This window comes from Seriola aureovittata, chromosome 17 (assembly GCF_021018895.1).
Source record: "Seriola aureovittata isolate HTS-2021-v1 ecotype China chromosome 17, ASM2101889v1, whole genome shotgun sequence".
In the NCBI taxonomy this organism is placed as follows: Eukaryota; Metazoa; Chordata; class Actinopteri; order Carangiformes; family Carangidae; genus Seriola; species Seriola aureovittata.
In genome coordinates this window covers 14,668,017-14,695,703 of record NC_079380.1, presented here as the reverse complement: position 1 = coordinate 14,695,703, position 27,687 = coordinate 14,668,017, and the positions used below count along the sequence as shown (strand labels likewise).

At 41.8% G+C, this 27,687-nt stretch overlaps 1 protein-coding gene across 1 annotated transcript; it reads right to left on the bottom strand.

Annotated features, from left to right (window-relative positions):
* Window positions 1-790: 790 nt before the first annotated feature.
* On the bottom strand, window positions 791-27,018 carry tbc1d16 (TBC1 domain family, member 16). Its single transcript, XM_056402066.1, has 13 exons — window positions 26,814-27,018; window positions 22,417-22,629; window positions 21,313-21,475; window positions 18,760-19,068; window positions 13,331-13,525; window positions 12,935-13,082; window positions 12,601-12,765; window positions 11,821-11,969; window positions 8,876-9,010; window positions 7,686-7,872; window positions 7,120-7,299; window positions 5,596-5,742; window positions 791-4,934 (listed from the first exon to the last, which is right to left on the bottom strand). The coding sequence occupies exons 2-13, from the start codon at window positions 22,595-22,597 to the stop codon at window positions 4,635-4,637; spliced, it is 2,259 nt and encodes a 752-aa protein (XP_056258041.1). The 5' UTR covers window positions 22,598-22,629; window positions 26,814-27,018; the 3' UTR covers window positions 791-4,634.
* Window positions 27,019-27,687: the final 669 nt, after the last annotated feature.

Here is a 27,687-nt window from a genome sequence, read left to right as displayed (position 1 = left end):
AACCCATTATACTCATCCCGGCGATGTCTTGCATTAATCAACATGGTTAATATAGTGGGGGGTTAAAACAGGAAGACAAGGAGAAGTGAAAGGAAGTTTCAGACGTCAGTTGGGTTGAAAAACTCCTGACTCTTAAGTCACTGGACGATGCAGAGGTGTGGTGACCCTGGCCAAAAAATACATTCATAATACACTTTGGTCTTCCAAAGAAAAATGGATGACATTTTGTTTTCCTGGAACTTCTCAGAATGACTAAATCAAAATACCTGCACTGCCAGAGCAATTCACCAAAGACGACTGTCAGCCCGAGTCTTTCCTTTCATTTTCAAGGAACAAGCCACCTGACGATGGTGTCTGATGCTATCTCCACAGCTGTCCGTGACAGTCAGTTGATCGCTGGCAAATGCCACTTGTCAAGCAGCCACAAGCAGCCACAACAAGCAGCAGAGGCCGATAAGACTGTGCTAGATCATTTAGGGTTAAACTCTGGGAAACGTGCCGTCTGCCTCTGCTGCCTCTGCTGCCTCTGCTGCCTCGTCTCATGGGAGGCCTTGTATTGTTTGTCAGAAAACTGGAGAGGAAATCCCCTGTGAGACAGAATTCACACCTCATCTTTTTCATCTTTGCAGAGTTTAAAGAAGGCAAACTGAAAAACAACATCTTATTTCATAGCTGCTTAGGAACATAATAGTGTCAGTGCTTGGGTTTGGAGCTGGTCAGGTGTATGTATTTAGAAATTGGAGCATTAGCCTACATGTGACTGCAACTGTATAATTTTTTTTTTTTTGGGGGGGGGGGGGGTGCTTTTCCTGTTTTCTCTACACATTCTTTCAGTGGCTGACAGCCCAAAATCTAGAAAAGGCTGTCAAATCAGCCACTTTGCAAGTGAAACCAGTTTATTTCCACAGGCAGAAGTAAGCACAGCTGCAGACAGAAATGCCACTGATGAAAATTTGAAGTTTTCAAAAATATTACATCAGCACTGCGAGGCATAAAGTTTTGGTGCAAACATAAGAAAGATTGGAAGAAATAAACGATAATGAATTATTTGAGACATTGAAGTTTGTCCCCAGTTTTGTATCCGTAGATAAACATGTGCATGGTCTGTGCAACAGTCAGTTTTTCTACTGCACAAAGCAAAAAAACAAGCTTATTTGGGAGGATTTCCCTACCTAGTTAAATCTTCTTGCCAACCAATGTGGGGCTAGTCTGGGTAAATTAATTAGCTTTGAGCTAACACAGAAGTGTTTTCCTCTATCATGCTTCAGGTGCCCCCAGTTACTGATGCAAGGGCTGCTGGAGGACCAAGTAAACAATTTCAGGAGGTCAGCGACTCTGCCTTTCAGCTTCTCCAATTATGTAATATAATAATGGGGGCATTATTTTTAAGCTTGTTTAACATTGTTGTCACCTCCTTAACCTTAAAACTTAATTTTCATCTCAAGGCAAATCCTGCTGCTGCACCATATATAGTCAGAGCAGCTTCCTGGACCACATCATAGTGTGAGGTGTTATTAGAGCGAAATACTATAAAGACATGTAACTTTTGAAAAAAAAAAAAAATTTTCTTATGTTTCCTCAACTGCTTCACAGTGATTTATAATTTAACATTATCCCTTTAACATTATCCCCACTGTTCAGCAGAGGTTACATAGTCCTGCTCTTAAATAGGGCCCATTTTCTCATAATGGAGGGATTATGAGAAAATGGGCCTGTGGGGACAAACAGGAAAGAGGCACCCCACCCCTCTAATATAGGACCCCCAGACTGAAAGAGACACAAAATGGCCATAAACAAAGCAACCTCTTTATGATAATTTTTCATCTCTTTATTATCTAACATCTCAGTGGGATTTTTGTGTCTCTTTATTATCGTTTTTCATTTCTTTGCAATCGTTTTTCCACCTGTGAATGTTTTGCACGTCTTTTTGTCATTTTGTGTCTTTTAATTGAGCTCTTTGTCTTTCAAGCAAGAAACATTCATTCAGTCAGTCACTTCACATAGGTCTCTGTGCCCAGTAGGTCCGTTTGGTAATCCATCCATGAATGTGACTGATATACAATATCCAAATACCCCATTTACATTTTTAACCATATACCTCTGGATAATTTATCATCATTTCTCCATTACTGAGTCACAACTTTTTTCTTTACTATTACCGCATGCCATCTGAATTTATGATTTATGATAATATATTGGCATATAGAAAGCATTTGTCTTCTATAAGCATCTTTCTCTGTTAAACTTGAGGTATATACTCAGTTAAAAAAAATACAATAAATGCATAGACTTAATGCTATTTCTTCAGCAGTGTTTAATGACAAAAGGTGTCGGTGATGGTATTGTAAAACAATTTCTAGAGATCTTTCATGAAAGTATGAGACTGTATTTCTATTTTTTTTTTTTAATACCAAGAATAAGAATAGGCTCTTTTTTTCTGCGATGTGTACAGTCATATCAACATGTCTTAGAGTTTAACAGCAACATTGTACATTCAGTGTTGACTGGTCACAACCCCTTTAAATAGGAGTAGTTATTCTTTAAGCTTGTGACTTACAGTGCCTGTGCAGACAATGTGGTTTCTTTGAAGACTTTAATAAATCAATCATCATAGAGGCGCGCGCACACACACACACACACACACACACACACAGAGGGAGTTTGATTACCCCATCGGGCATCTCTAACTTAGCTCATTTCGACGCAATCTTCAAAACTCTGCGGGCATTTCCAGTGAGCAGCTGCACATGATAAGTAAGAGGGAAAAGGAGCAGTTATGAATGTCATTTGCAGAGACTGCTTGCTGAGTGAGAGTGCAAGAGACCAAAAGAGAGAGAGAGAGAGAGAGAGAGCAAGAGAGGGAAGGCTGACTGAGGGTCTTATTGTTACGTTTTAGCACCAAATGTCTTCACCCCCAGGAGCGTCACTCAATAGCTCTCAGGGGGAAAGCCTGTGTGAGTGCCATCTTTACATCTGGGACTTGCAAATCACAGAGGCAAGATGCAGAACACTATGTATCCTTGTATGAAGCCTAAATCATCCCTTTCCTCTCCGTCTCTCTCGGGTTTTTTCCTCTAAGGAGTCCAAACAGCCAAATTTTCTTTCTTCTTTACTCTGCCTGTTTCTCCCCATGATGACTGCTATAATTAAAGAGACTGGTCAGAGGGGAGGCCTTCTATGGCTGTTCTCCGACTCATTACCAGATGTTTAGAGGTCACTCCAGTTTATACACACACGCACACACACACACACACACACACAGACTCATGCACAAACCCATGCATACATTGAAGAGTTTCACACTGTTGTAGTCGAGTAAGAAGAAGCAAAGAACAGATACATTCATGTGGACTGATTCTTAGTGTTGATAGTGCCTTGTCATTCATTTTCAGGTGAGAGTGGACATGACGCTGGAGGAAAAAAAACAAAAAAAAAAACAACCCTTCCTAAACATGGTTCAACACAGAAGGCAAAACTTCAAGTAAAACAGAAGGCCCCATCAATTTCCCTCTCAAGAAAAAACATGATCTAAGCTCTCTTTGGCAGACATTGCTGTCACATCCATCCAAATCCTCCGACAGGAAACTCATTTTATATCTCATGATGCTAATGTGTAAACGGAGAAGCTCCTATTGCTCGACAGGTAACATGAACATCTGTATCTGACTTTATCAGAAGAAAAAGGGGCAAGCTTCCTCCTGTTTGTCGGGAAACACCATTTAAACACAGAGAAATGATGAGAATGTTCCTTACCACAGTCTGACGAGGAAACATGCCGAGCCCTATCGCGATGTGAGTGTTTGTCATGTAAACACATTCTTACTTCTGTCTGGGGCTTATGTGTTTTCCAACAAACATATTGTGCCCTCTATATGGAAAGAATCGTTCATGCAAGGATATAATACTTCTAAATATTTTGTAACTTCTGATATAAACGCAGACATTCACTTGTTGGAAAATGAAATTAGACAAAACTTAAATGTACCAGTAATTTGTTATTATCCTATTTCTGGGTTAACCTTTCTTTGTCGACAGCAAGGGTTTGAATTTCCTGTTAAAAATGTCCTGTTCAGACTTCAGATATGCACATAATAATTTGATATTCACATAAATATTCCATTGTGGGAACACAGGAAAATTTTTTAAAAGTTCTAGTTCAAGTCCTGTGAATGAATCTCCAGTTTCATTTGACCCGTGGTCAGAGACAGAGAGAATTCAGGCCGGTTGCCTCAGACCCTGATGTGACCCCTGCCCACAAAGCCCATGGAAGTATGCCAAGCCAGCAGCAGATGAGAACCTGAAGTAGCTCCAGACCAACACAGTGGCTGGTGATTGTCCGTTCTGCTCCGAGAGCAAAGCAGCTTCTTGACTTCCAGCCTGTCCGACAGCGAACAATCCTCATCGCAGATTCATGTGATACTGAACATTGCAAATAACATTCTGGTAAGGCAGTGTTCCACAATGCCCCACATGAAAGGATCGAGTGACAAAAATCCTCATTAAGATAGTGGAGCTAGAAGCAGGGGCTGTGGATAGGAGTCAGAGGGCAGCAAACAGTTCAGGAATCCAGCTGCTGGATCCAAACCTTTGCTGTACTAACATTAACCAAGACCGGCATCCCCATAACCTCAACCTCAGGACTGTTTCCGGAAGGTGAAAATATCCCGGGTTTTGGATCCTTTCTTGCCCTCTGGTGGAGGCGTGGGGGTGGGGTTTGGTGAAGGCAAGGGTGTGGATGACGGGGAGGGCGAGGAGGGCTGAGGGGTTGAGGTGCCTCCATAGGGGCAGCTCTGTGAGTCTGGGTGTTCGCCTGAACACTCCACAGTGGGGATGTAACGGCTGTCCCACATCCCTGGGCCACACAGTTTACAAAGGTCATGTAGGCTGCATGGAATCCTGGGTAGGAGGCGGAACTGGTAGAGAAGGCTGCGGGCCTGGGAGAGCAGGACGAAAGTGGCAGGATAAACTAAAATAGCTAAATATAGAAGAGTGAAAGGAGCTTTGGACTGACAAAAACAAGTGAAGATAGAGCAGTTAACTGCAGATATCAGACTTAGTGGAGTGAAACATTAAAATACATCAATAGCCTTGACTTCCAGCTACAAGAAAACAACACGCTGTCAAGGTCAGCATTGCGTTGTGTGTAACCTAAGGCTAAGAAGCCGAACTGCCTGTTCTGGAAACGTTGGATGCAAAATCTCAGGCAACAACAAAAGGAGTTATGCGTGCTGCATGCTAACATGAACTCACTGCCTGTGGTTGCAGCAGTACTAACACAGCATCCATAAACATGAGGAAGCAGGCACAGACACAGATGCAGATCATAAATCCTCTGCATGGCATGGCAGCATACCATTTAGCACCTCAAGGCCTCTGTGGGAAGGTTACGGTATATCAGAGCTGCTTAGCTGCACCGTTGGACAGGGATACTTGATGCAAACACAACACTGGTTTGCATTAAATGTATAGTAATGCAGCAGACACAGATTATTCAGATTATTCTAATATTTTGAGATGAAGGGATGCCCATGTACTTTGGGTCTGCAGAGGTACAGAATAAAACATTAAACACACACACAAAAAAAAGACTGATACCTTGCGTAGCACCAGCTCTCCATTCATGTGCATGGAGAGGTTGCTGAAGTGGAGCAACATTTGGTCAGTGGCAAGCTGCTGTTCTGTCACATCCTCCCCATAGAGAACAATGATGGCCACACACAGGAACAGGTGGAAATAGTCAGTCTATAAAGAGAAGGAGAGAGAGTAGTGAAAGGGTCAATACTTGAAGACAAACACAGGCAAATCTGCAAATGATCAGATTTTTGGGGCCTACACCACGGTCTCACATCTCTGTATTTAGTCATGCCCTTGCTGCAGGGAAAAATGAGAAGGTTACACAGAACAAAGAGGGACACGAATAGATATGCACAGAACTCAAATTAACATTGAAATCCAGTTCAAGGAAAATACAAATTAGGAGTTTATAGTAATGGAAGATGTAAGATTAAAGATGGAGAAGTGGAATAAGCGCTTAGTTTAAAAAAGAAAGGTAAAGTTTCTATGAGTAAGACTTCATCCTGTGTTTTTGTATGAACATCAGAAGAATTTCTGTTTATATTTTGAATTTATTTAAATAATATGCAGGGCCCTGTTATTATCTTAATGATTCATTCAGATCATCATATCTTAAAGACAGAGGGAGCCTCTATCTTGCTAAAAGATCTCTGCACTGTTCACCTTCCATCACTGGTAATGAGTTATATATTTCACCTCTCTCTTTTCTTGAATTTCCTCAAGAAAAACCTTTTCTTGATTTTAAATGCACCTACCAACAATACAACTGAGGGTCAGCTAGTGTAAACATAAGAACAGTCTATTGTGATTCAATATTACTCAGTGCCTTCCTTTCACAGAAAAATCCGGTATTTGAAAATTCTTGTTTTTGGTTGATCTGGTATGTGACATTCAACTGTCTAAACTGAGGTTTCACTCTGCTATCTCCTCTATCACCACCTGTAGCTGAGGATGAGAACATCTAGCGGAGAGTCTGAACAGATGGCATGAAACAGAAAGACCGATATTTGACCCCGCCTCAGCAAGGAGAGGTGTTAAAGCTCTGTGTCCTGGCACTGAACATGACAGATACAAGTTTACTGGAATTTCGTTCCAGTGGGGTGGGGGGGGGGGTTGGTTTATATAGACAGTTATCTTATTTTTTAGCATTTGCATTTCAAAAGCTCTATGCTTCTATAAAGCACTGAAATTAATAAAATTAGACTGGATTCCATTGGAATGTGGGATTTTATGATATGTTAAACCTTCACTGAAAAAATCGAATCTAATCGCTGTTGAATTAAATCCTGAAAACGCCTTCAGGACTAAGAAGAAGTAATATGACGTTTTAAAGGCATTTAGCAGGATTACAGCAGTCTGTGGTGACAGGCTTTAAAGGAGTAACATGGATTCTTTCTGTTTTAACAATTCATTTCTGCAGGCATCCTGAAAAATCATCAAGTACTGCAGTGAAACTGAATACCACCACCCACGTGCACTCATATATGCAAAGTTTTTTTCAAAAAACTTGTGTATGCAAAGGAGCTGTGCAGACTTTGCCCTGACCTGGTAGTGTGCCCAGCAGGCCTCCCACATGCGCAAAGCCTCAGTGTCGGGGAACTCTCGTTTGAAGCAGAGCAGGATCCAGCGGTGGCAGAAGAGCAGCTGGAGGCCGTCTTCGCCGAGCCTGGTCAGGTGCTGGTGGAAGCGGGGCAGCATGAGCCGCAACAGCTCCCGCAGGTACATCTGTGGAGAGGTCGGAGAGGGTACACACCATCTTCCAACACAACTTTTTCCAGTTATATTTCACTATTTTTAGGCACTACTGGAATTTTGCATGTAAGCAAAGGTACACAGATGTACAATGCAAAGAAAAGTTCCACGGAGTAAAGCACTGCCAAGATTGCTAAAGCGGAGCAGCCCACTCTGAGCTTCAAAAACTGCTCTTCAGAAACCTATGGGTGACGTCACACAGGCTAAGTCCATCTTTATTCACAGTCTATGGTGGGGGTGCTATCTGAACATACAACATGCACTTTTTGTGTATCTTCGCATCAGCATAATTCCAGCTTTTTCCATCTCTATGATACGACCAGACATTTAAACCACAGACACACACAGAAACGTCCTACCAGCTGCCTCTCCATGTCCTCATCCCGTGGTGAGCTGATGAAGATGGTGTTCTCCATGAGGCCGACAAAGCACCAGAAGGTGTCGCTTTCATCCTGGATCTCGGTGAGCAGCGGGGCCACCAGGTCAGACATGCCCTGGCAGTAGCCCATGTCTGGATTAAACACTGCATAGTTGAGCAGAATCCGTCTGGGACAAGAACAGCCATGGACATCTTAGCACTGAGGTAACATCTCAGCAGATGGGGCAATACAGCATCATAAACATTTTAATTGTTGGCTTTTTTTGACAGTCTCTTATATAGCCAAACCACTGAAAAGTATGGTCCCACCCAAACACTCTGAATGATCCAACATGTGTTTCAGCATTGCTGGTAATGCCCAGAAAAACATGACAAGCCCTGCTTAGCGGTTGCTATGCCAACTCCGCTGGTAACCAGGGAGATAATTAATGATCTTTCTTGTTTTGTTTTTTTTGTTTTTTTTGTATACGGATACTACTTTGAAGTTAACTTCCCTGGCAGTCCTCATGCATTAGTAAGTGTTGTACAAACAAAGGGAAAACCCTGAGGAGTTTTTTATTGTTTTAATGTAATATTAACAAAGAAGAAGAGGAAGAGCTTTTTAGGAAGCAGACTTTGCGGTGGTTGTGTGTTTGGAAAATGAAAGATAGAAATGATAAGAGGATACCAGCATCTTCAGTTCAAATGAATACTTAGACTGATTGACCCAGAGGAACATATCTGTGACATATCAGTGCAATAGATGTGAGATAACAGAGGAAGCACAAGCTGAGTGCTCTACATTTGGACATGTGCAGCGCTGGTATCACCCCGCCCCAGACACAGCATAAGACATAATACCTAGACAAATACCAGGAGCCTCGATGAGAGTCACTAAACTAATATGCTATTTAAATCCTCTTGCTCCTCGTTTAGAAAGCCATTAGCTCTGAGTATGCATCAAAAGTGCTCAGACGGCTTAGTCAGAGTCAATAAAGCATGAAACTCATTTACGGCTCCCCCAGAGTTCAGAATATGAAATGAATAGGTATGCCTGTGCGTTGGGCTGAGGAATAGGGATGATAAGGATGGTTTGAGAGAGAAGGAGAGGGCGAAAAAAACAGAGATGGAAATCAAGAGTGGGGGGAAAAAAAGATAAAGACGGGGAAAATGAAGAGACGTGGGTCTAACCTCATGATCTCCACATTGGGGTTATTCTCTCCTCTGAAGAAGTGGTTGCTGCGGTCTGTTCTCACCACATCTTTATCCACTGTGAACTGGACCTTTCTCCAGAACTCACTGTGCTCCTCTGGGCTCATGGACAGTCTGTAGAAACGCCATAAACATCAGGCAGAAATGGAAAACCAGAGTTACCAAAGCTAACTGGCTCAGTTGTGATAGATCAAAAAGATAAGAGCAAGTAAGTTTAAGAAAGTTTTTACTGCACAATCTCTAAGGAACTGCCTGGTAATTAGGATAAGAAAATAATCTTTACCTTAAATGTTACTCTGGTGTAAAAAACTAATACTTAGCTGCAAACTAACTGACAAATGTGGGGGTAGGCAAGCGGTAGACTGAGGGGGTATTTCACCAAAGCACTCCATTGAGGATAATACCACAACCATAAAACCCCCGACCATCTCTCTAAATGTTAGGGACTATATTAGCAATGTACTCTGTGTATGGCACTAATGTACTCAAGTCCTAACAAGCAGAGGGGATTTAATTAACACTGTTTGTTTTCCATGTGGCCCCACCAGGAATAATGAGCGCACACCTGATGCAACGCCATGCAACTGTTTAGTTTCAGTGCTGTGTGTTTGTGTCGTTGGACCCTCCCCGGCCACCTTTCTTTCTTTCTTTCTTTCTTTCTCTCTCTGGAGGATGCTACTCAGGAGTTCAGTGCATGTTTTCAACACTTTATTTCTGAGGCTGGTAGGGTTAAGCAAAAGTATAGATATGTTTAAACAGGAATATTAAATAGGAACATCTTCAATTTAGACACTACCACTGGTCTGTACAGCTGATTTTTGTTCATTTTGTTTCATGTTTATTCTTATAGGAACATGTATATAACATGGACCAATACCACATACCACAGCATTAGCAGCCTAAGCTTGTTTGCAATGTTCGTCCCTAGATGGGCCTTTAAAAACACAAAAATCAACAAGGAAATGCAGACAAAACAGCATCAAAACAACAAAACACAATCAATGCGGAACAATAAAATTAACATAAAACTCAGTAACAAGCACCAGATCATCCACATGACTGATCCCACTTTAAAAGCCGTTTCAACTGGAGTTTAAATTGATCCCATTCATGATGCCCTCCGGGCTGAGTTAAGAATCACATTTATTACTTTCTAGCTCAATAATACAAAATAGAAATGACAAAATGCACAGTGTGAATTAAACCTGAAACAATTAAGCAATTAGACGATCAGAAGATTAATCAGCAATTATTTTGATACTCGGTAAATGGTTTAAGGCAAAAACAAAATCTCGAAAGTGCTGCTTTGGGCCCTTTTCATATAATTGTATATTGAACATCCTTGGGTTTTGGACTGCTGATTGGACAAAACGAGACATCTGAAGACGTCATCTTGAACATTTTGAGACTGTGATGGACATTGTTCAAATTGAACTTTGGAAAAAGGTGTTTTCATGAACAAAAGAGCACATTATTGGCAGCGAGAAGTGAACTTCCTCTTTTCTTCCAAAGATCTAAACCAGAAATAGAGCTGTTTGGAATTTGAGTCACTTGTACATCAACAATTAAATATAAGCGCTTTTTGTTCAAGCCAGCTGCAAAGGACATTTCCTTAAATCAAGCGTGCAGCGTATTACATGAGAAGTTCAAAATATTTTACTAATGAAATTTTGACTTACACCAAAACATAAATATAACCAGCAATGTTTCAGTGCAAGAAAGAATATCTGAAGGCCACCTACAAACATTCCAGAAAAATGGGATGATTATGACATTAGCTGGACATTAAATTACCCAACCAACTCTGTACTTTTTCAGACTGTCTATGACAGTATGATGAACTTACTAATATAGAACTAACTATATAGATGCTTTCTTAAATGCTTTGTGTGTATCTATGCTGTACATCAGTTTGTTTTGCTGTTTGTAGCCTTATTCACCATGAAAAATACAGCTAAAGAAACAAAAAAGAAAGACAATCTCAGTGATTTTGTAGCATTTTTCTACAATGACAATATCTTAAATATTCAACTGTCACTTTCACTCATTCTGTTCACTGTTCGCCTCCTTACCTGCGTCTACAGTAATCCAGTCTTTGGTTAATCTGTTTACTTGTTACAGCTACACGTCCTCCATTTTTATCTGCTCGGTTATCACAGCTAAGTGAAGTGCAGAAGGTTAGGAGACAAGGAGCAAAACCAGAGGCATGTACCCTTGCTCCTAATGATCAACCAGTGGCCCTGGAGGCTGCTCTAGTCAAATGGTCTTTAAAAGAATCCATATCAGAGTCAGAACAAGGGCCCTAATTACCTGACTTCAATGAGATCTTCTGATGTACTCAAAATGTTAATAGGCCATAGAGATGAAACCGGCCCAATTATCATATTCATTACAGACAGGGCGGCACAACGTGTGAAAATATGTGCACACTCCACCTTTTGATGGTGGGGTGGAGACAAATGAAGACTCGTGGATGTGCTTAAGTGTGTGGCATGTGTGCGTGTGCTTGTCCATGCGTACCAGAGCTGTGTTTGATGAGAGAGTATGATCTGATAAGCGCTGACATGTTTTTTCTCCAGAGACCTTTTATTTTACACCCGGCACCTCCCCTTAACACTTCCCTGATTGTGCCTATTGATTGCTCAGCTCCTGCGATGAAAAGCCACAACAGGCTCACATATGGTATAATGTTTGACTGACTGAGCATTTGGCAGCCGATACTGCAGCCATGTGACAGTTTATCTACTGTTCCACGGTGTTAGGAATGCTGCTGTCTCTCAGTCAGAGTTTTTTAAATGAATTGATTTCCATAACGTCAAATAAACCTTGAAATAACTTATTGCTTGTCACCCAATTTTCATTTTGTGGCACAGATGTTATCAGCAGCCAGGAAAGACCCATATTTCCATACAGCAAACACACACCTCCTCTGCTGGATGTCTTGATAATGGCTGCGTTTCTGCAGTCTCCAGGCCTCCCTCTCCTGAGAGGTGGAGTCATAGCTGTAGTAGTGCAGAAGGAAAGGCCACACCTCGCCACGGATGGATGGGTCAATACCACCGAAGAAGATGGCCTGGTGATGAGTGGGAGGTGGACAAACACAGTGAGAACAAAGGTAGCGTTCTCAAAGCGTTCAGAGGGCAAACAGAGGGCACTCCACTTCTAATAGATAACTGTGAGAACATATCATACTGTATGCAAACAACACATTCACATGAGTAGTAGTGTAGATGACTCATCTCTCACTTTACCAAACTACAGCAGATGTATTATTCCATGAGTGTTGCAAAATACCACATGTCCAGCAAAAACAGTACCACTCTGTCTCTGCACTAGTGTGTTTACTGAGGAAATGTGTTGGTCACATTCTAACTGCCACTGAGTCATTTCAGTTAGATGGTGAATCTTCGATTGAGTCAATCCTACAGAAGTGAAATGACTCACAGGGGGACCAGCCATGACCAACCCTCTCATTGTTTATAGAGAGGGGCCACTGAGTAAAACTGAAAGTAACACATTATGGGGTTTACTTTCAAAATGACTTTCAGTGCGTGTGGCTGAAAAGAAAATGCAAGAAAGTGTGAAGCTTGACTCTATGGATAGCAGCAGGAGAAACCCATGCTCAGGCTGGCTTATTTATTTTTCTAACTGATACCACAGCATTGTAAAAACATGCACGAGCACACACACAACCCCAGACATACCTTGCGTAGCTTATACTCCTCCTCTACCTGCCCAGTGTGGTTGAGATGACGTAGCCAGGTGGTGACATCTAGCCGTCGATAAAGCTTCTCCTCTGGGTGGGTCTCTGCTGACGGCAGGGTGGGCCTCTGGATAGAAAACTGCATGCAGGATTTCTCATCTGACACCTGAAGGACAGAGAAAAGACAAACTTTTGAAAAAAAAAAAATCATTTGGGAAGAAAAATGTGGGAAAAGAACCAAAATCTGAATAGAAAACAGGGAGAGAAAGGCTGAAAAATTCCTTTGTTTCCCAATAAAACTAGATGCCAAACAGGATTTTGGATTGTAACCTGACCTGGTCTTTAAGCTGAGTTTCCCGGCAGCACTTCCACTGTTGGAAGACCTCAGCCAGCTTGTCCAGGCCAGCATGATGGAAGTGGAGGATCTTATATTGGCTCTCTCTGCTAGCTATCACCAGCTGGCCACTGGTGCATGCCTCATCACTGCAGCAACATAATGAAGAATGATAAAGACAAGAAGATAACACTGACAAAACCCAGAAATGTGTTAATCAGTGTAGTGAAAGACACAACCTTACTTATTACTTTCTAATAATAATCCTCTTGTCATTCTTACCATAAAACAAACCGACACTGTCCTAAAACCTACAACACAGCGTGAAACATTACACAGTAGGGCAATGAGGTGACCCATCATGACCTCCCTTTGACCTTTTGCACACCCAGCTGACCTGAAGAAGAGTCTGAGCGACCTCATGTGACCCAGGTCGACCCTGAAAACTCCACACAACTGCTCCAGAGCCAACACCTTCTGCTGCTCCTCCCATCGTGCGCCCTGCGACTGCCCGCTGCTCTCAGATGGGGCGTGGCTATCCAGGCTGGAGGCAGAGCTGGCCGAATGGGCCATGGGCTCCTCGCACAACTCTCTGGCCAAAAAAACAAACAAAAAAAAAGTTTCTATGAATTAGGATCTCAGAGGTTATTTGTTGCAGTTTAATTGTGCTAAAGGGAACTGAGTCATGTTTTCCATGAAATCAAAGGAGTGAGACATCAGATGTTGTTTATCCCTTCTGCACAAAAATGTCTTTCTTGTGCCTCACACTCACACATACACACATATAGATCCCTTCTTCCATGTGGGACATTAATAATAAATATTATGTAGACATAGGCCAGCGGTGTATAGCCAGAGATAATTGTGCAAACATATAGGCTTATCCCCTGCTCAGTTCTGCCCTGTTGTTTTGTGTCTCAATATGGTTCCGCCAAGAGGCTGAGAATGGGAGGAATGCATGGAGGCTTCTGAGGACACACACATACACACATACACACATACACACACACACACACACACACACAAGGAAATCTGTACACACAAATCACACTGTCTGCCGTCCAATTTCCCCTGTCATTCCCCCATGGCCAGCATGTTGTTCCCGGCACTGAAACCTGAGCCGAGGGTTCTTCTGCTGCAGGAGTAGCCATACAAGCACTCACACACACCATGCATATATGTACAGAAAAACACACACACACACACACACACACACACACACACACACAAATGTGAAAACACAGAAAGAAGACAAAACTGTATATGTGACTGACATGAACATGCACTCTGCACCACAGCAAACACACACAAAAGCTCTTTAATTATAAGAATCGCTGACTGGCTGGCTTGTTTAATGTCTTTCTCTCTTCACATACGCACATGCGCGCACACACACGCACACACACAAGTGAATGGACCATGGCTAATGACCATAATGCACTCTCAAACACGTCTCAAGACATGCTAATGCTGAGAAACAGACCAACACATAATGTGTTAAACCCGCTGACATTTGAGACGTAGACATCTAAATGAAGTTATCTGTGCTTACTATAGCACTTGCTATGAAAAACACTTGTTATTCATTTTAAAAAATAAACTCAGAAGTCATTCAATTGGCAAATTTTGTTCATTTAATCTTTAATATAAAAAAAGAATCCTACAAGAATTGTTTCTCCGTCTGGTTTGAGTAAATGTGTGAATTTAAAAGGATCATTCTGTAAAATTACACATCTTTTCACTTCTATCTCTTCTAATCTTTTCTATTCGCAACAGTATTACAGGCGAACACAAGTGGCACGTTGGTACTTTGGATAGACGAGGGAGGCAGGCCAGGTCTAATTTATTACACCCTGAATCAATCATGTCTGGCTAATCATTTCCCTGTTAGCAGATGGGAAAATAACACGGCTGATCAATCCAAGCTGCACAGTTTCCCCTGCTATCTGGTGATTTACTGCTCTCTGTCTCATGTATCACACCACAAACCAGACTGTGGAACACAAGGAGACTGGGAGAGAGGCACAGAGAGCTCTGGTAAGGGAGTTAAACAATCTGAGATGTGGAGGACTACTGTACTTTCTTTTTCATGACTTCAATGACTGTCAAGTTCGAGGTGTTTAAAAGACCTATGAGCCCATTTACAGCAGACCTTTCCGACATTCTTCTTGCATACTTTAAGTACATATGCAAAAACATCTTTGCATATTTCTCTGCGTTGAAATAAAAGTGCAAAAACCGTGGAAAACGCACATGATTCTTGGCATTTAAGCATGGATCGCCCACTGTGCTGCATTCAAGCGGAAACTCAATGAATGATTAACAACGTCTGTCAGAGTCAACAGCCCGATTCTATTCATGTACTGTAGGCAGCAGCCACACCATAAACTGTACACAGAGTACATTATGTAAACAAGCTGTTTTTTGATGGAGCCAGGCTCCTGTAACTGGCATGTCCCACCAGGCCAGGGTGAGATCAAACTGCCCTGAGGCCCTTCGTAACACCTCTCTCCACATACAGGGGACTTTACCCCAGGGGAAGGTGCTGCCAAGTCACCCTGAGAACCAGGACCAAGTGCTCCAGGGACTCCCAGGCCCTTCAGCTAATCCCTGGAGGGAAAAGAGAGCCGAGGGAGGGCTCGGGTGAAGGGGGCGGGTGGTGCAAGCTCTGCAGCACACACACTGGAAAGTGGTCAGTACAGTTTAGAGTTTAGAGAAATGTATTAATCATGTGGTATACCAATAATCCCAGAACCAAAATAACACACATTAAAGTCAGATATCTTCTTTTCCAGGACTTTTTACATACCAGCCCTCCTCTGGAACGGGGGTCAGGACCCTCGAGAGAAATGTGAGGGGTTTGCTTCATTCAGATACAGGTGAATTCAAACCTACATTTAATCTAGATCACTTTCTAGAAATCTGTTAACCCTAACCCTAACCCTTTTGACATTTAAAGGTCTTTTTCTGTTGATCGGTGTCAAGAAAATCTCATTAAATCTATTCAGATTAAATCTAATAAAACAATAAAATGTGAAAACTCTAAAAGCACAACATGGAAACCAAGTATGGAACCACTGTTCTGAGATATAATAACATGTTAAAATTCTGCAAGTAGAGCTCCAAGAGGGCAGTTCACATTGACAGTGAAGAGTGGTTCAATAAAATACGGTTAAACTTTAAAGAAACTTGTTAAGAATCTTGACAGAGATTGCTGTGGATTTCTCTTTTTTTGCTCTCTCCCACCACTCTCCTCTTTCTCCCCCCCTTTTCATCCGCTCTCGCACTCCCATACGCGGTTCTTTCTCTTTGAATGATTCCAAGTGACATGTTTCCAGTTCCTGGCCCCTTAACAGTGTCAATTAAAGCAAGAGAGAGAGAAAGAGAGATTGAGTGGGTTCCAGGGTTTTGGCTGCTGCTCCGCTCTCTTCAGTCCTCTAATCCGGAGAGCTGACATTCAGCCCAGCACAACAACCCCGGGAGCACTGGGAATCAAAGGGCTTCACACAGACTTTAGGAAGGGAAGGGGAGGAGGGCAAGATATTTGAGAGGTGGGCAACACCGAAAGAAACAATATTGAGAAAAACAGAAAGAATGATCAACAGGAAAAATGCAAAAGGAAGAGTGTGAGCAATGGACAGATAAGGGGACAGAGGGAGAAACTAAGAGAGGAAGGTGAAAAAAAAGGGAAAGATGAGTATGGATATGAGTGCCACAGAGCTGAAGAGAGACACTAACAGCAAGTGAAGCACAGAGGAGAGAAGGAAGAGAAGGACAGAGTAAAGGTTAGAAGCTGTGAAGCGTAGATCGTTGCCAAGTCACACACTGACTGCACTTACAGCAAGCTGGGGTCTGAGAGTGGTTAAAAAGGCTTAAACACACACTGACTCACTCTCTCACTCTCCTCACACACACACTGACACAGGCTCACACATTCTGGGCAACATGTCAGGCCAAATAGCTGCGTGAGGAAACGACCACGGAGGGAATCATAAAGTTAAACGGCCGTGAGGTCCGGACAGCAACACAGTCACTGTCCAGATGGCTCCCCTGATTAGAGAACAGTTTCTGGAAGCACTGAGGTTTTGGGTTTGTAAGATTTGGGGACTTATTTTGGGCCATCTGTGACTTTATAAAACATTTAAATTGAGAGCTGATTTAAACAAGTGAACCCATTTTGAATGATAAAATTTCATGCCCCCTGTTGAAGTCATCTACCTGCTTTTCATATTCAGTTGCAGTGCAGTAAGCCACCATGTGGCCAAAGAGTGTAAACTATCCCTTTTGCCACCAGTTCTTTTCTTTTTGGCTCCACCTTGTGGCGTGTTAGGGTAACCGACACACCACCTTCATAATAACGGGTTACTGTGTTACAGCAGGCTATTACAGCATGCCACTCAAAATTCCTCACATGAAAACCACCATTTGTCTGTCTGAGAGAGCGAAAGCAAATGTACTGTCTTCAGAGGGTGACATAGCTTAGGGTAGATGTGAATACACTACTAATTTATGTGACAGTATGGTAAATTCCAGATAGACATGTAATATATACAACAATCAGTTGAGTTGAGTTGCATTTTTTGAGTAAATTTGTAATATAATTGTAGGAATGTAGGAGCTGCAGAAGTAATACAACACACAGACGGTCCACTCATTAAAACAAACACACACAATCTTACATGACTTGACAACACCCTCAGAGGATTTATATTTCTGCCATAATCTCTAAATCTGTTTGCAAAAAGTGACCCAAAATAACCTTTTCATTCATTTGGTCTCACAAGTCATAGGGCCGTGTCCTCTGGGTATTTGGGCTTTAGCTACTTATGCACAGTGAGTATTTAGTAGGCTGATTCCATGCATATATTTCTCTGCAAACAAAAGCAACAATGCAGCTGGTATCAACAAATATTATGCAACTTTTGGATTGCTGTTCTAATCTTAATCTTACTGACTGCGAACTAAATTGGTATTTTTTCCTGTATAGAAAATAATATAAATTTACTTGGAATTCACAGTAAGCCGGTTTCAACCCTTTATCCGTTTGCTTCTCTCCTACTCTCTGTGCTCACATATACAGTATTTAAATACAGCTTAATTCACAATAAAGCCGTTTTCTTTCTGTTGTCTGACAACAGAACAAATTTGAAATAGTGGCTGAAACACAGCCCATAAAGACTACATGTTAACCTGTCACTGTCAGGCCATTTCCAAGCAGCTGTTCTGCACTGCAAAAAACCTGATTTTTTATAACTGTGACATTGTCTCACAAAATTACCATACGCAAAAGTTAAAGACAAAGGCTGGGCTTTGATTTCAGGTATATTGATGATCACTCAGGGGGAAAGTTAGAAGCTCTTTCATATCAGCTGCTGTGTGGTCAGCATAGCGTGGTATGCCTGCAGAGGGAAAGCCCGACATCGCACTCACGGGACATTACTGGCGACTCACTTCTAAGGAAAGTAACCAAGGTTTATCCAAAAAGTCACTAAATTTGTCACTAGGTGGTTTTTAAAAAAAAATAGTGTTAAAATTCCAGAAATCTAGAGACAAAGGCATTAAGTTGGCAACACTGCTTGGTCACGCCTGATCATTTTGAAAAGCAATGACCAATGAGGAAACTTCAATATTGAGCTGAACTTATCACTCATTCACACAGCATTCGGCTGACTTACGGTGCAACTTCATCAGTGAGTCAGTCAATCAGCAACAGACCCCTCTTTAGGGCTGGCCCCACAGTTGTGATCCAGCCAATGCACTCATCTCTACTGTGTAGGAATAACAATATAGATCATGAATGAAGCCCATTTCAACCCTCTCACTGACCTGGTTTCATTGTCTAGGAAGACAGAGCCGCTGCTTTCACAGAGGGCCTCACTGACAGGGGACAAGCAGAAGGGGGAGGAGAAGGTGTCTGAGTCAGAACCCATGGTGCTGTCCCTGCTCACTTCGTCGGACAGCTCGCAGGAGCCCTCATCCCCTTCCTCCCCAGCCGAAGGCAGCTGCTGCTGGTGTGAGGAGGTATCTGCTCCAGCCTCCACCACCAGGCTGTGGCTCTCCGTGGAGGTGCTGCTGGTAATGATCCTCTCCTCATCCTCATCTTCCTCCTGGGCTGCCGGGGGACGGGAGTGGGGTCTGGAGGCCCATGGATGGAATAAAACACAATCAGTATCATGTATAATACTGATGCACTACTGCACATTTTGAGATGTATTATTGATTATCATTATAATAAGTTGTTGAAACACATACTGAGGAATCCTCTTGATATGAACAATTTTACAAAAATAAGACAACATAATCCAGTCAAAGACATAATATTTTACTGCTTTGATATCACAGTTAAAGCCTCTTTTCTCATTACCCTGAGACTATTTTACTACATGGCATGCATTATTGAAAATACCTTTTTTATTGACGAGCCACAGACACATAGATTAAATAGATAGAGATTAAGATTGGATATTAATAATGATAATATCATCACCTCAGAAACATGACTGAGGGACCATGTCCAAAGGACTAACTAGAATATATTCAATATTTTCACATTTCTTAATGTTGCAGCCATATGTTAAAATTTTTTTCCGTCAATACTCCAAAATGACTAAGTGAAAACAGAATTATAACGAATTGTTTGCAAATATAGAAAAAATGAAAAACTGAAATATCCAATTGACATAGGAATTCATACCCTTTGCTATGACACTAGAAATTTAGCTCAGGTGCCTCCATTACTTTTAATCATCTTTGAGATGTTTCTACACCTTGGTTCGAGTTCACCTGTGGGGAATTCAGCTGATTGGACATGATTTTGAAAAGCCCACACTTGTCTATATAAGGTCTCACAGCTGACAATGCACATCAGAGCAAAAACGACAGGACTGTGTCGAGGCACAGATCTGCAGAATGATACAAAAACATTTCTGCTGCATTCAAAGTTTCCCAAGAGCAGAGTGGCCAGCATCATTCTTAAATGGAAGAAGTTTGGATTAAGTGGGTCAAACTGATGACTGAACCGATGCCTGAGCTCTACAGATCCTCTGTGGAGATCGGAGAAACTTCCAGAAGGGCAACCATCACTGCTGCTCTACATCAATCTGGCCTTTATTGCTTTATGGTAAGTGGCTTGGAGTTTGCAAATAATCCTCCAAAGGACTCTCAGACTAGGAGAAATAAGATTCTCTGGTCAGATGAAACTAAGGCTGAACTGTTTGGCCTCAATTCTAAGCGTCATGTCTGGAGGAAACCAGGCACCGCTCATCACCTGCAATCCCAATGGTGAAGCATGGTGGTGGCAGCATGGTGGTGTGGAGGTGTTTTTCAGTGGCAGGGACTTTGAGACTGGTCAGGGCTGAGGGAAAGCTGAATGAAGCAAAGTATAGAGATATCTTTAATGAATAACGGTCCAGATTGCTCAGGACCTCAGACTGAGCCGATGGTTCATCCTCCAACAGGACAATGACCCTAAGTTTAGGGACAACTCTGTGAATGTCCTCGAGTAGCCAAGCCAGAGCTCTGACTTGAACCCAATCAAACATCTCTGGAGAGACTTGAAAATGGCCGTCCAACAACGGTCACCATCCAACCTGACGGAGCTTAAGAGGATCTGCACAAAAGAACGGCAGACAATCCCCAAATACCAGTGTGCAAAACTTGCAAAACCAAGAAGGCCCGAGGTTGTAATCGCTGCCAATGGTGCTCCAACTAAGTACTGAGTAAAGGGTCTGAATACTTAGGTCAATGTGATATAAGTTTTTCCATTCTAATAAATTGGAAAAAATTCTGGTCTCGCTATGTCATTATGAGGTATTGAGTGTAGAGTGATAAGGGATAAAATGATTTTTCCCCCCTATTTTAACATAATGCTGCAACACAACAATATGTGAAAAGACAGAGAGTCTGAACACTTTCTGAAACCACTGTATGGTCACCATCTGCCCTTCCTGAGTTACAGGGTTGAATAATGGCCAGAAGTCGGTTTTTTTTGATGCCACAGGGAAGTTGACCCTATAAAGTGTCATCACTTCATAATTTTATCCTGTTAGACATTTGTGTTGAATTGTGTCATAATTACTGTATTTATTTGTGAATAATAGCCAAAAATATGTTTTGTTGGATCACCGATCTTGACCTTTGACCACCGAAATCTAATCAGTTCATCCTTAAGTCCAAGTGTACATCGTGCCAAATTTGAAATGATTCTCTCAAGGCGTTACTGAGATATCACGTTCATGCGAATGAGAATGAGGACGTATGGACGTACAGACGGACAACAGGATAATATAATGCCTTTGGCCCTGGCTGTCGCTGGCGTGGAGGCATAACAATGATCTGATTAAATGGATCCAAGACATTTTAAGAAATGACTTTCCCCACCGTCGGCCTCGGCGGCGTGCGTTCCTGCGTACAGGGGAGCTCTCAGGTGTGATATAGCGCAGCGCCTCCTCGTCCTGCCTCTGGATGCGGGAATTGGGAACCCAAGTCAGAATCAAAGTGGTGCCCAGGCTTTCATCCTTCTCCACGTGCACACACAGGTAGCCTGTAGGGGGCAACATAAACCACAATTATGTTAGGAGTAATTATGTTGGGACTAATCAGGCAACATGAGAAGAAAGGAAAAAACTTTTATACGGTGCAAGTTTAAGACAAACATAAAACCTTAGAAGAGATAAGCACACAAGGAGGTGATGACACAGAGGGAGTTCTGGGGGGTGAGTAACAAACTTACAATGCACAGACAAAAGGAGAGTAACAGGATAGAGCAGATTAAAAATGATGTAAATCTTTTCATACCAGTGTGGGTTAAAAAGAAGTCAACCAGCAACAAAGTCACGCTCACATTTTTAAAAACCAGCAGGCCAGAATCATACATCCTTCACATGCATAAATAAGGCAAGTACACCAAGGTAAAATAATTTCACTCTGCATGACAGCAGTCTTAGTAAAATGAGGAATATTGTACGTTTACAGTTGTCGCACATAATAGTAAAAGTGAGAGTGCTATAAAAGGCTGAATTATGCTCACAGCTGTAAATATGCTGTGTTTGACTCTTTTTCAATCTTGTCTTCTAGAAAGCTTGAATTATAGGTTTTTTGGTAAAAATATGACAGAACTTCTTCTACCTAATATTGAATGAAGTACCTTTTATCAAATTTAATTTGGGATTACTCATTTATATCTTGCACTGCAGTGTAATGTTTAATCTGTTTTGTCCAATTTTATCTTCTACTTTATGTTGTTCTTTTAAACCCTCTTTATTTGTGTCTTTTCATATTTTGCCTTGTGTTTATTTTATGTCTTATGGGCTTGAAGCTGGTTTCACTGTATACAAATTGTTTCTAACCTCAATACTTGTCTAAGGAACAACTAAGCTTAAGGAAAAGCTGTTCCTTTTGGCAGGAATCATCTTCTCAGCAGCTGTGTTCACACCACAAAGAAAAACAGTTGGAAAGACAGGTTTAACATCAGTCCAACCTAACCTGGGTGGTGCTCCGCCAGGCCAGGCAGGGGTTCTGCAGGGTGCACACAAACATTATTTTTAGAGAAGATGATCTCGCCATCCAGGCCTGAGCGTAGCGATGAGCCCCCCGCCCCAGGGTTAAAGGTCAGGAGGTCGGAGGCCTTGGAGGAGGCACGCCGCAGGAGCCGACCCAGAGACATCTCCTCAGGCACCGGGACACTGAGCCCATCCTCTGAATATGGGGATTTGGGAGAAGAACAGTAAGTTTTAGGAAGAAGAGGATGGGAGGACAGTGCATGACTGAAATGGTATGGGAGTGTTAAAGAACAGGAAGAGAAAAAAGTAAACATGACAGAAAGACAAATGTTTTAAGGACAAAGCTTGGCACTATAAGGCTGCACAGATCATCCCCTACACTTCACCTCCTCTGTCACATGTGTGCTCGTATCTACTGCAGTGTCCTTACTGCAGCGCTCAACCCCACATTCCCCTCCCCTCTGTACTTGTTCAGCAGTTCCCTGTGCCACATTTTCTTTGCCCACACCTGCATCTACGAACACATTCACAGGTTCTGTGGATACTGTACTGGTGTGTAACTAAACGTGCCCCTCCTTTTGTAAACAACACACACACACACACACACACACACACACACACACACACACACAGATACCGGTATGTACACACACACAAAGACATGTGCAAACACACTTCACTCCATCTGTGTGAAATTCCAAGCAGTTATCAGTAGCCAACAGATGTCATCAACGACAGCGCTGAACTGGGATCAGCATGTCACACCACCAGTGTTTAGTTTGTCTGCTTCAGAAACACAGCTTTGTGTGACGAGACAAACTTCACGTTGAGTAAAAAGTAAAGCAGATCTTTTGATGCTGCAGCATGGTGTGCTGCTGAACACTTTGAAAAGCTTTGGATGGGATCTTACTTTTCAGGATCAAAGAACACTAAAAGCAAACAAAGTCTAACTTTTTTTTTTTTTTTGCTTCTGTCGGATTCCCTCACATACAGTAGAACTCATTGACTCATTTTCTTTCTCTTGGTCTGACATGTACTGTAGGTCTGTGTCTTTTGACCCACTTCAAGTGTGTAACCTTGTTCTCTTGTTGGCAGAACACTCTGACACAAACTCCACACTCTGTCTGAGGAATGTTCCCTCCTTTTTCCTCGGAGGGCATGTTTACCTCTGCCTGATTAAGCAGGCACCCCGCTTCCTGATGCCAGGCCCCGGACAGGAAGGCTGCTGGCATGAAATCCAGACAGGACCTCTGAGAGGGGCCTTACCATGGGCCATCATTTGGCTTACATTTTTAAAAAAAGTGTGACTGTGGGTGTGTTTTTTTTTTTTTTTTTTTTTCGGTAACAGTTTAACCATTCACACAGTACATCTTGTAAAAAGGGGCTGGTGTTTCTTGCTCATGCCAAGAATCTTGGCCTGCAACTAAAAATTATTTTCATGACTTTTTCAATTAATGGATGAATTGTTTTGTCCATCAAATGTAAAAAAAAAAAGAAAAGAAAAGAAAATTGTCAAAAATGCTCACCGCAACTTCTGAGATTTCAAGGTGATGTTTTCACATGTCTTGTTTTGTCCAAACAACACTCCAAAATCCAAAGATATCCAATTTAAACTGATACTTGATAAATGATTAAAGCATTTCATCTTTATCAAAATTCAATAGATATTATATATATATATTACTGATTTTACTTGTTTTCAGACTTTTTTAAAGAAATGGGTCTGAAAAGATCTACAGGACAACAAAGTTTTTGTTTGCCATGTCCCAGTTTCTCTGCCTATAAGCCACAACATTAGACTACTACTGAATATTAGTGACCACTGGGCTATTTGCCTGCTAACACACATGTAAATACTCTTGTAAATAAGCCAAAGTGGACTAACACAGTGTCTACATACTCTGACTCTGCATTCCTGCAGGATACACACACTGAAAAACAGGCTACCTGTGCGTCATGTCCATAATGAGAGGCTGGGATTTTCAACATGACACACTGCTGTGCTACTATCTAGTGGTTATTTTAGTCTGTATATGTGATTACAGGGTGACACAGGTCAGTTTGATAGGGCTTCTTCGTGCAGGCTGTTAAAGGACAGACTCACTCGTTTCTTCTCACTTCATCTTTTATGCTGTCAACACCTCACTGTGTTCACACAATGCCTCTCCTCTCTGACCTTTCAATCTTTTATCAAATGACTCACATCCTTAGGACTGAAACGCCACCCTCAACTCTGCTAGTACCACTGTGACCTACAGAATACTTCACATTTTGCACAAACATTCAACAGATTGCCTGCCAAAATATGAGACTTTAAATAACCTGAAACCTATACCATGGAAATTTAGCTGCAAGTGTAGAGGCTACAAGCTTACAGGGTCTCAGCTTCTCACCTCTGGGCTACGTTAATTAAGTTGTCACGCTGACATTTGAATAGAGGAGCCAATACAGAACCCCCCCCCCTTTTCATCTGCACTGTACACTAACATGCCTGGAGCAGCTGAATAGAGAATAGCCACAAAGAAGCCTGAAAAACAAGGCTCTTGTGGACCCTGCACAAGTAAACTTTATGGGTTTCTCTGATGTTTTGTATACGTATTTTAGGTTTTGCTACATCTACAAATATTATAGCACATAAAACATATTTCTCTTACAGGCGTGTTATATTGAGCTTCATGTGATAAAGCAATACACAGTGTTCCTTAAAATCTAAATACACCTATTTAATGAAGTGGAACACCTTTTCAAAATAAACTTTTAACCCCTACAACCACTAGCTGGTACTGGTTGATTTCATGGCAAATTAAAAGGTGGATAAACTTTAAGGTCTATTTGGGATTTTCATATGGAAACAAAGGTGATTAAGAACTTCAGGTCAAGGAACAATGTTAAATTTGTTTGTTGTCTTAAATTGTTCTACACTCATAAAACTTTATGGTTAAATTTGGTGGATGGAGACAGATAGACAGACAGAAGGGTGAGTGTGATCGTAGCCAAATTCTGCAGCACGACAATGACCTCAAATGCACAGCTAGAGCCATGAAGAACTATTGTCACAGACAAGAAGAACAAGGTATCCTGCAACAGATATTGAGGCCCTAACAAAATTATGCTCTCAAAATCATGGAGTCAGTCTGGGATTATAAATTCTCCAAAACGCTTGGAACAACCTACCTGCCAAGTACCTTGAAAAAACATGCGCAAGTGTACTGAAGAAAACTTGTGCTGTTATAGAGGCAATGTTACACCAAATATTCATGTTTTTTTGTTTTTTTACTGTTCACTGCATTTCATATGAAGTAAAAATATTCACTGCATTATTTCTGAAAGCAAGCACTTTATTTTTGTGCCTAAAAGTATTGCACAGTACTATATGCCAGCTGCTAAGTAATAAGAAATTGCATTGCAGAAATACCTAAGCTTGAAGTCACTGGGACTGTGACTTAATTGCAGACATCAATCAGAAAGTTTATTTTTCAACTATGAAATGTCCCACTCAGAATATATCATACACAGAATTCATTTAATAATCAAAGTTAAGGGATCCTTATTAAAAAGTGGTTTATGCTGTGATAATGTAAAAAAAAAAAAAAAAAAACTCACAACTCTGCTTCGACCAGGAAATTTGGCTTATAATAGTTGCTTCCTCGTCCTTATGTGGTAACTACAAGAACAGGCATATCTGTACAATGCAATACAATGCAGCGCCAATACATCTTATTTGGAGTCTCACATAGGTAGTATCTATGACAAAACTGTTGTATTGAACTGCATTACAATGCACAGGGGTTTCAATTTTTCTCATCAGTCAGTGTACACAGTGAGTACATGTCAAAGATGTTTTTGTCAGCTCCACAACCTGTGTAAATCCGGACTGACGGGGGCCTCCCTGTCCTGACTGCAGCCGGACTGAGGAAATGCCTCAGTAGTAACAGTGTAGCCTGTTAGCATGATGTCGGGGGCTCCATCAGTTCTTCACACCGGGTCTGACAGGCAGCATCCGCCTGACAGGAGGAGGAGAGGGGAGGATGGGGCAAGGCTTTTGCCACCGCAGCATTATTTACACAGGCCCATACTAATATTTACAGCCCGGGACTCTCTATCTGTACCATCTTGAACATCAATATTTTAGTTTAGCTGCCTACACCATGGCCGAAATACGTTGCTAGTTACATTTCACGGTGTCCACGTTAACAGGCAACTTTAAAGTTTATCTAAGCAAGCAGCAGCGTGCTACAGAAGACAACCATGACACATATTTCACTCGTACCGAAGAAATGTATCCTCTTTTGGCTGTTGGCATACACCTGTTCCAGCAGGAGAAATAAATGAATAACAAGCAGCGTGTACAGAAACGGGGCCAAGCGGCTGAGCTCTCACCTTCAGTCCTGCCGCAGGAGACTACAGCCCATGTCGGACATCCATGTCACCGAGCAGACAGGGACCGAGCAGCATGTACCGGTGTCGTTTCGCTTTCTTTCTCCCGGGTTTAGCTCAGGTGTCAGGGACTGTAGTCTTGCTTGTACCCCCGTGTTTTCCAACAGTCACACCACACGTCTGACTGCTGCTGTTTCTAGAGCAAAAACTATACTTCCGGTTGGAACTTTCAAAGTAAACCCTGCCTTCATACGCACGCGGTGCAGGGGCTTTTTTAAAAAACATTCGCGTCGCTTTATTTTGTAAGCTAAGCATTTCTTACTTCCTATAATAATTCGGTAATGTGTGTGTAACTTGATTTAGCAGCTACAGACCAATCCCACAAATTTCACCGCTTCCGGAATGTCACAGGCTGTTTCTATCAAACAAACCGGGAATTTTATATTTCAGATGGAAAACACTGAGAAAATCTGAGCATGACCACACTTTTACACTAACCAAAGTCATCATCCGACCCAGCCTACCATAAAATCTGACCTTTTTCATCATGAGTGACGTTTTTAAGGTCACTGGCAAAAGCTTGAATGCAGTTGGTTCATCATCAGGACCAGAGCTGGAGTCAGAGCATCTCGTTACACAGCTGCTGAGGGTTTGACCTCGCTGTTTAAAATCTGTTTTAGTTCAGGCAATAAATAATGTACACCCTCACTAAAGTAATAAAATGCAGTTTACTGCTTACAACATATAAATGTTTTTTTTTTTTTAAATGTGTAAATTGTGTTTTGACTCAGAATTTTAAATTAGTTGTAAATTTGGCTTGGGGGTGGTAATAAGTGATTCTCCTATTATAAGTTACAATAAATCATTTACAGTATAT

Coding starts and splice junctions, on each gene's coding strand:
- tbc1d16 (XM_056402066.1), bottom strand. CDS start 22,597: ATGTCTCTGGGTCGGCTCCTGCGGCGTGCCTCCTCCAAGGCCTCCGAC. Junction 13,526..18,759: donor TTCCTAGACAATGAAACCAG/GTCAGTGAGAGG, acceptor TTTTTTGGCCAG/AGAGTTGTGCGAGGAGCCCA. Junction 9,011..11,820: donor CAAGACATCCAGCAGAGGAG/GTGTGTGTTTGC, acceptor GCGTTTCTACAG/ACTGTCCATGAGCCCAGAGG.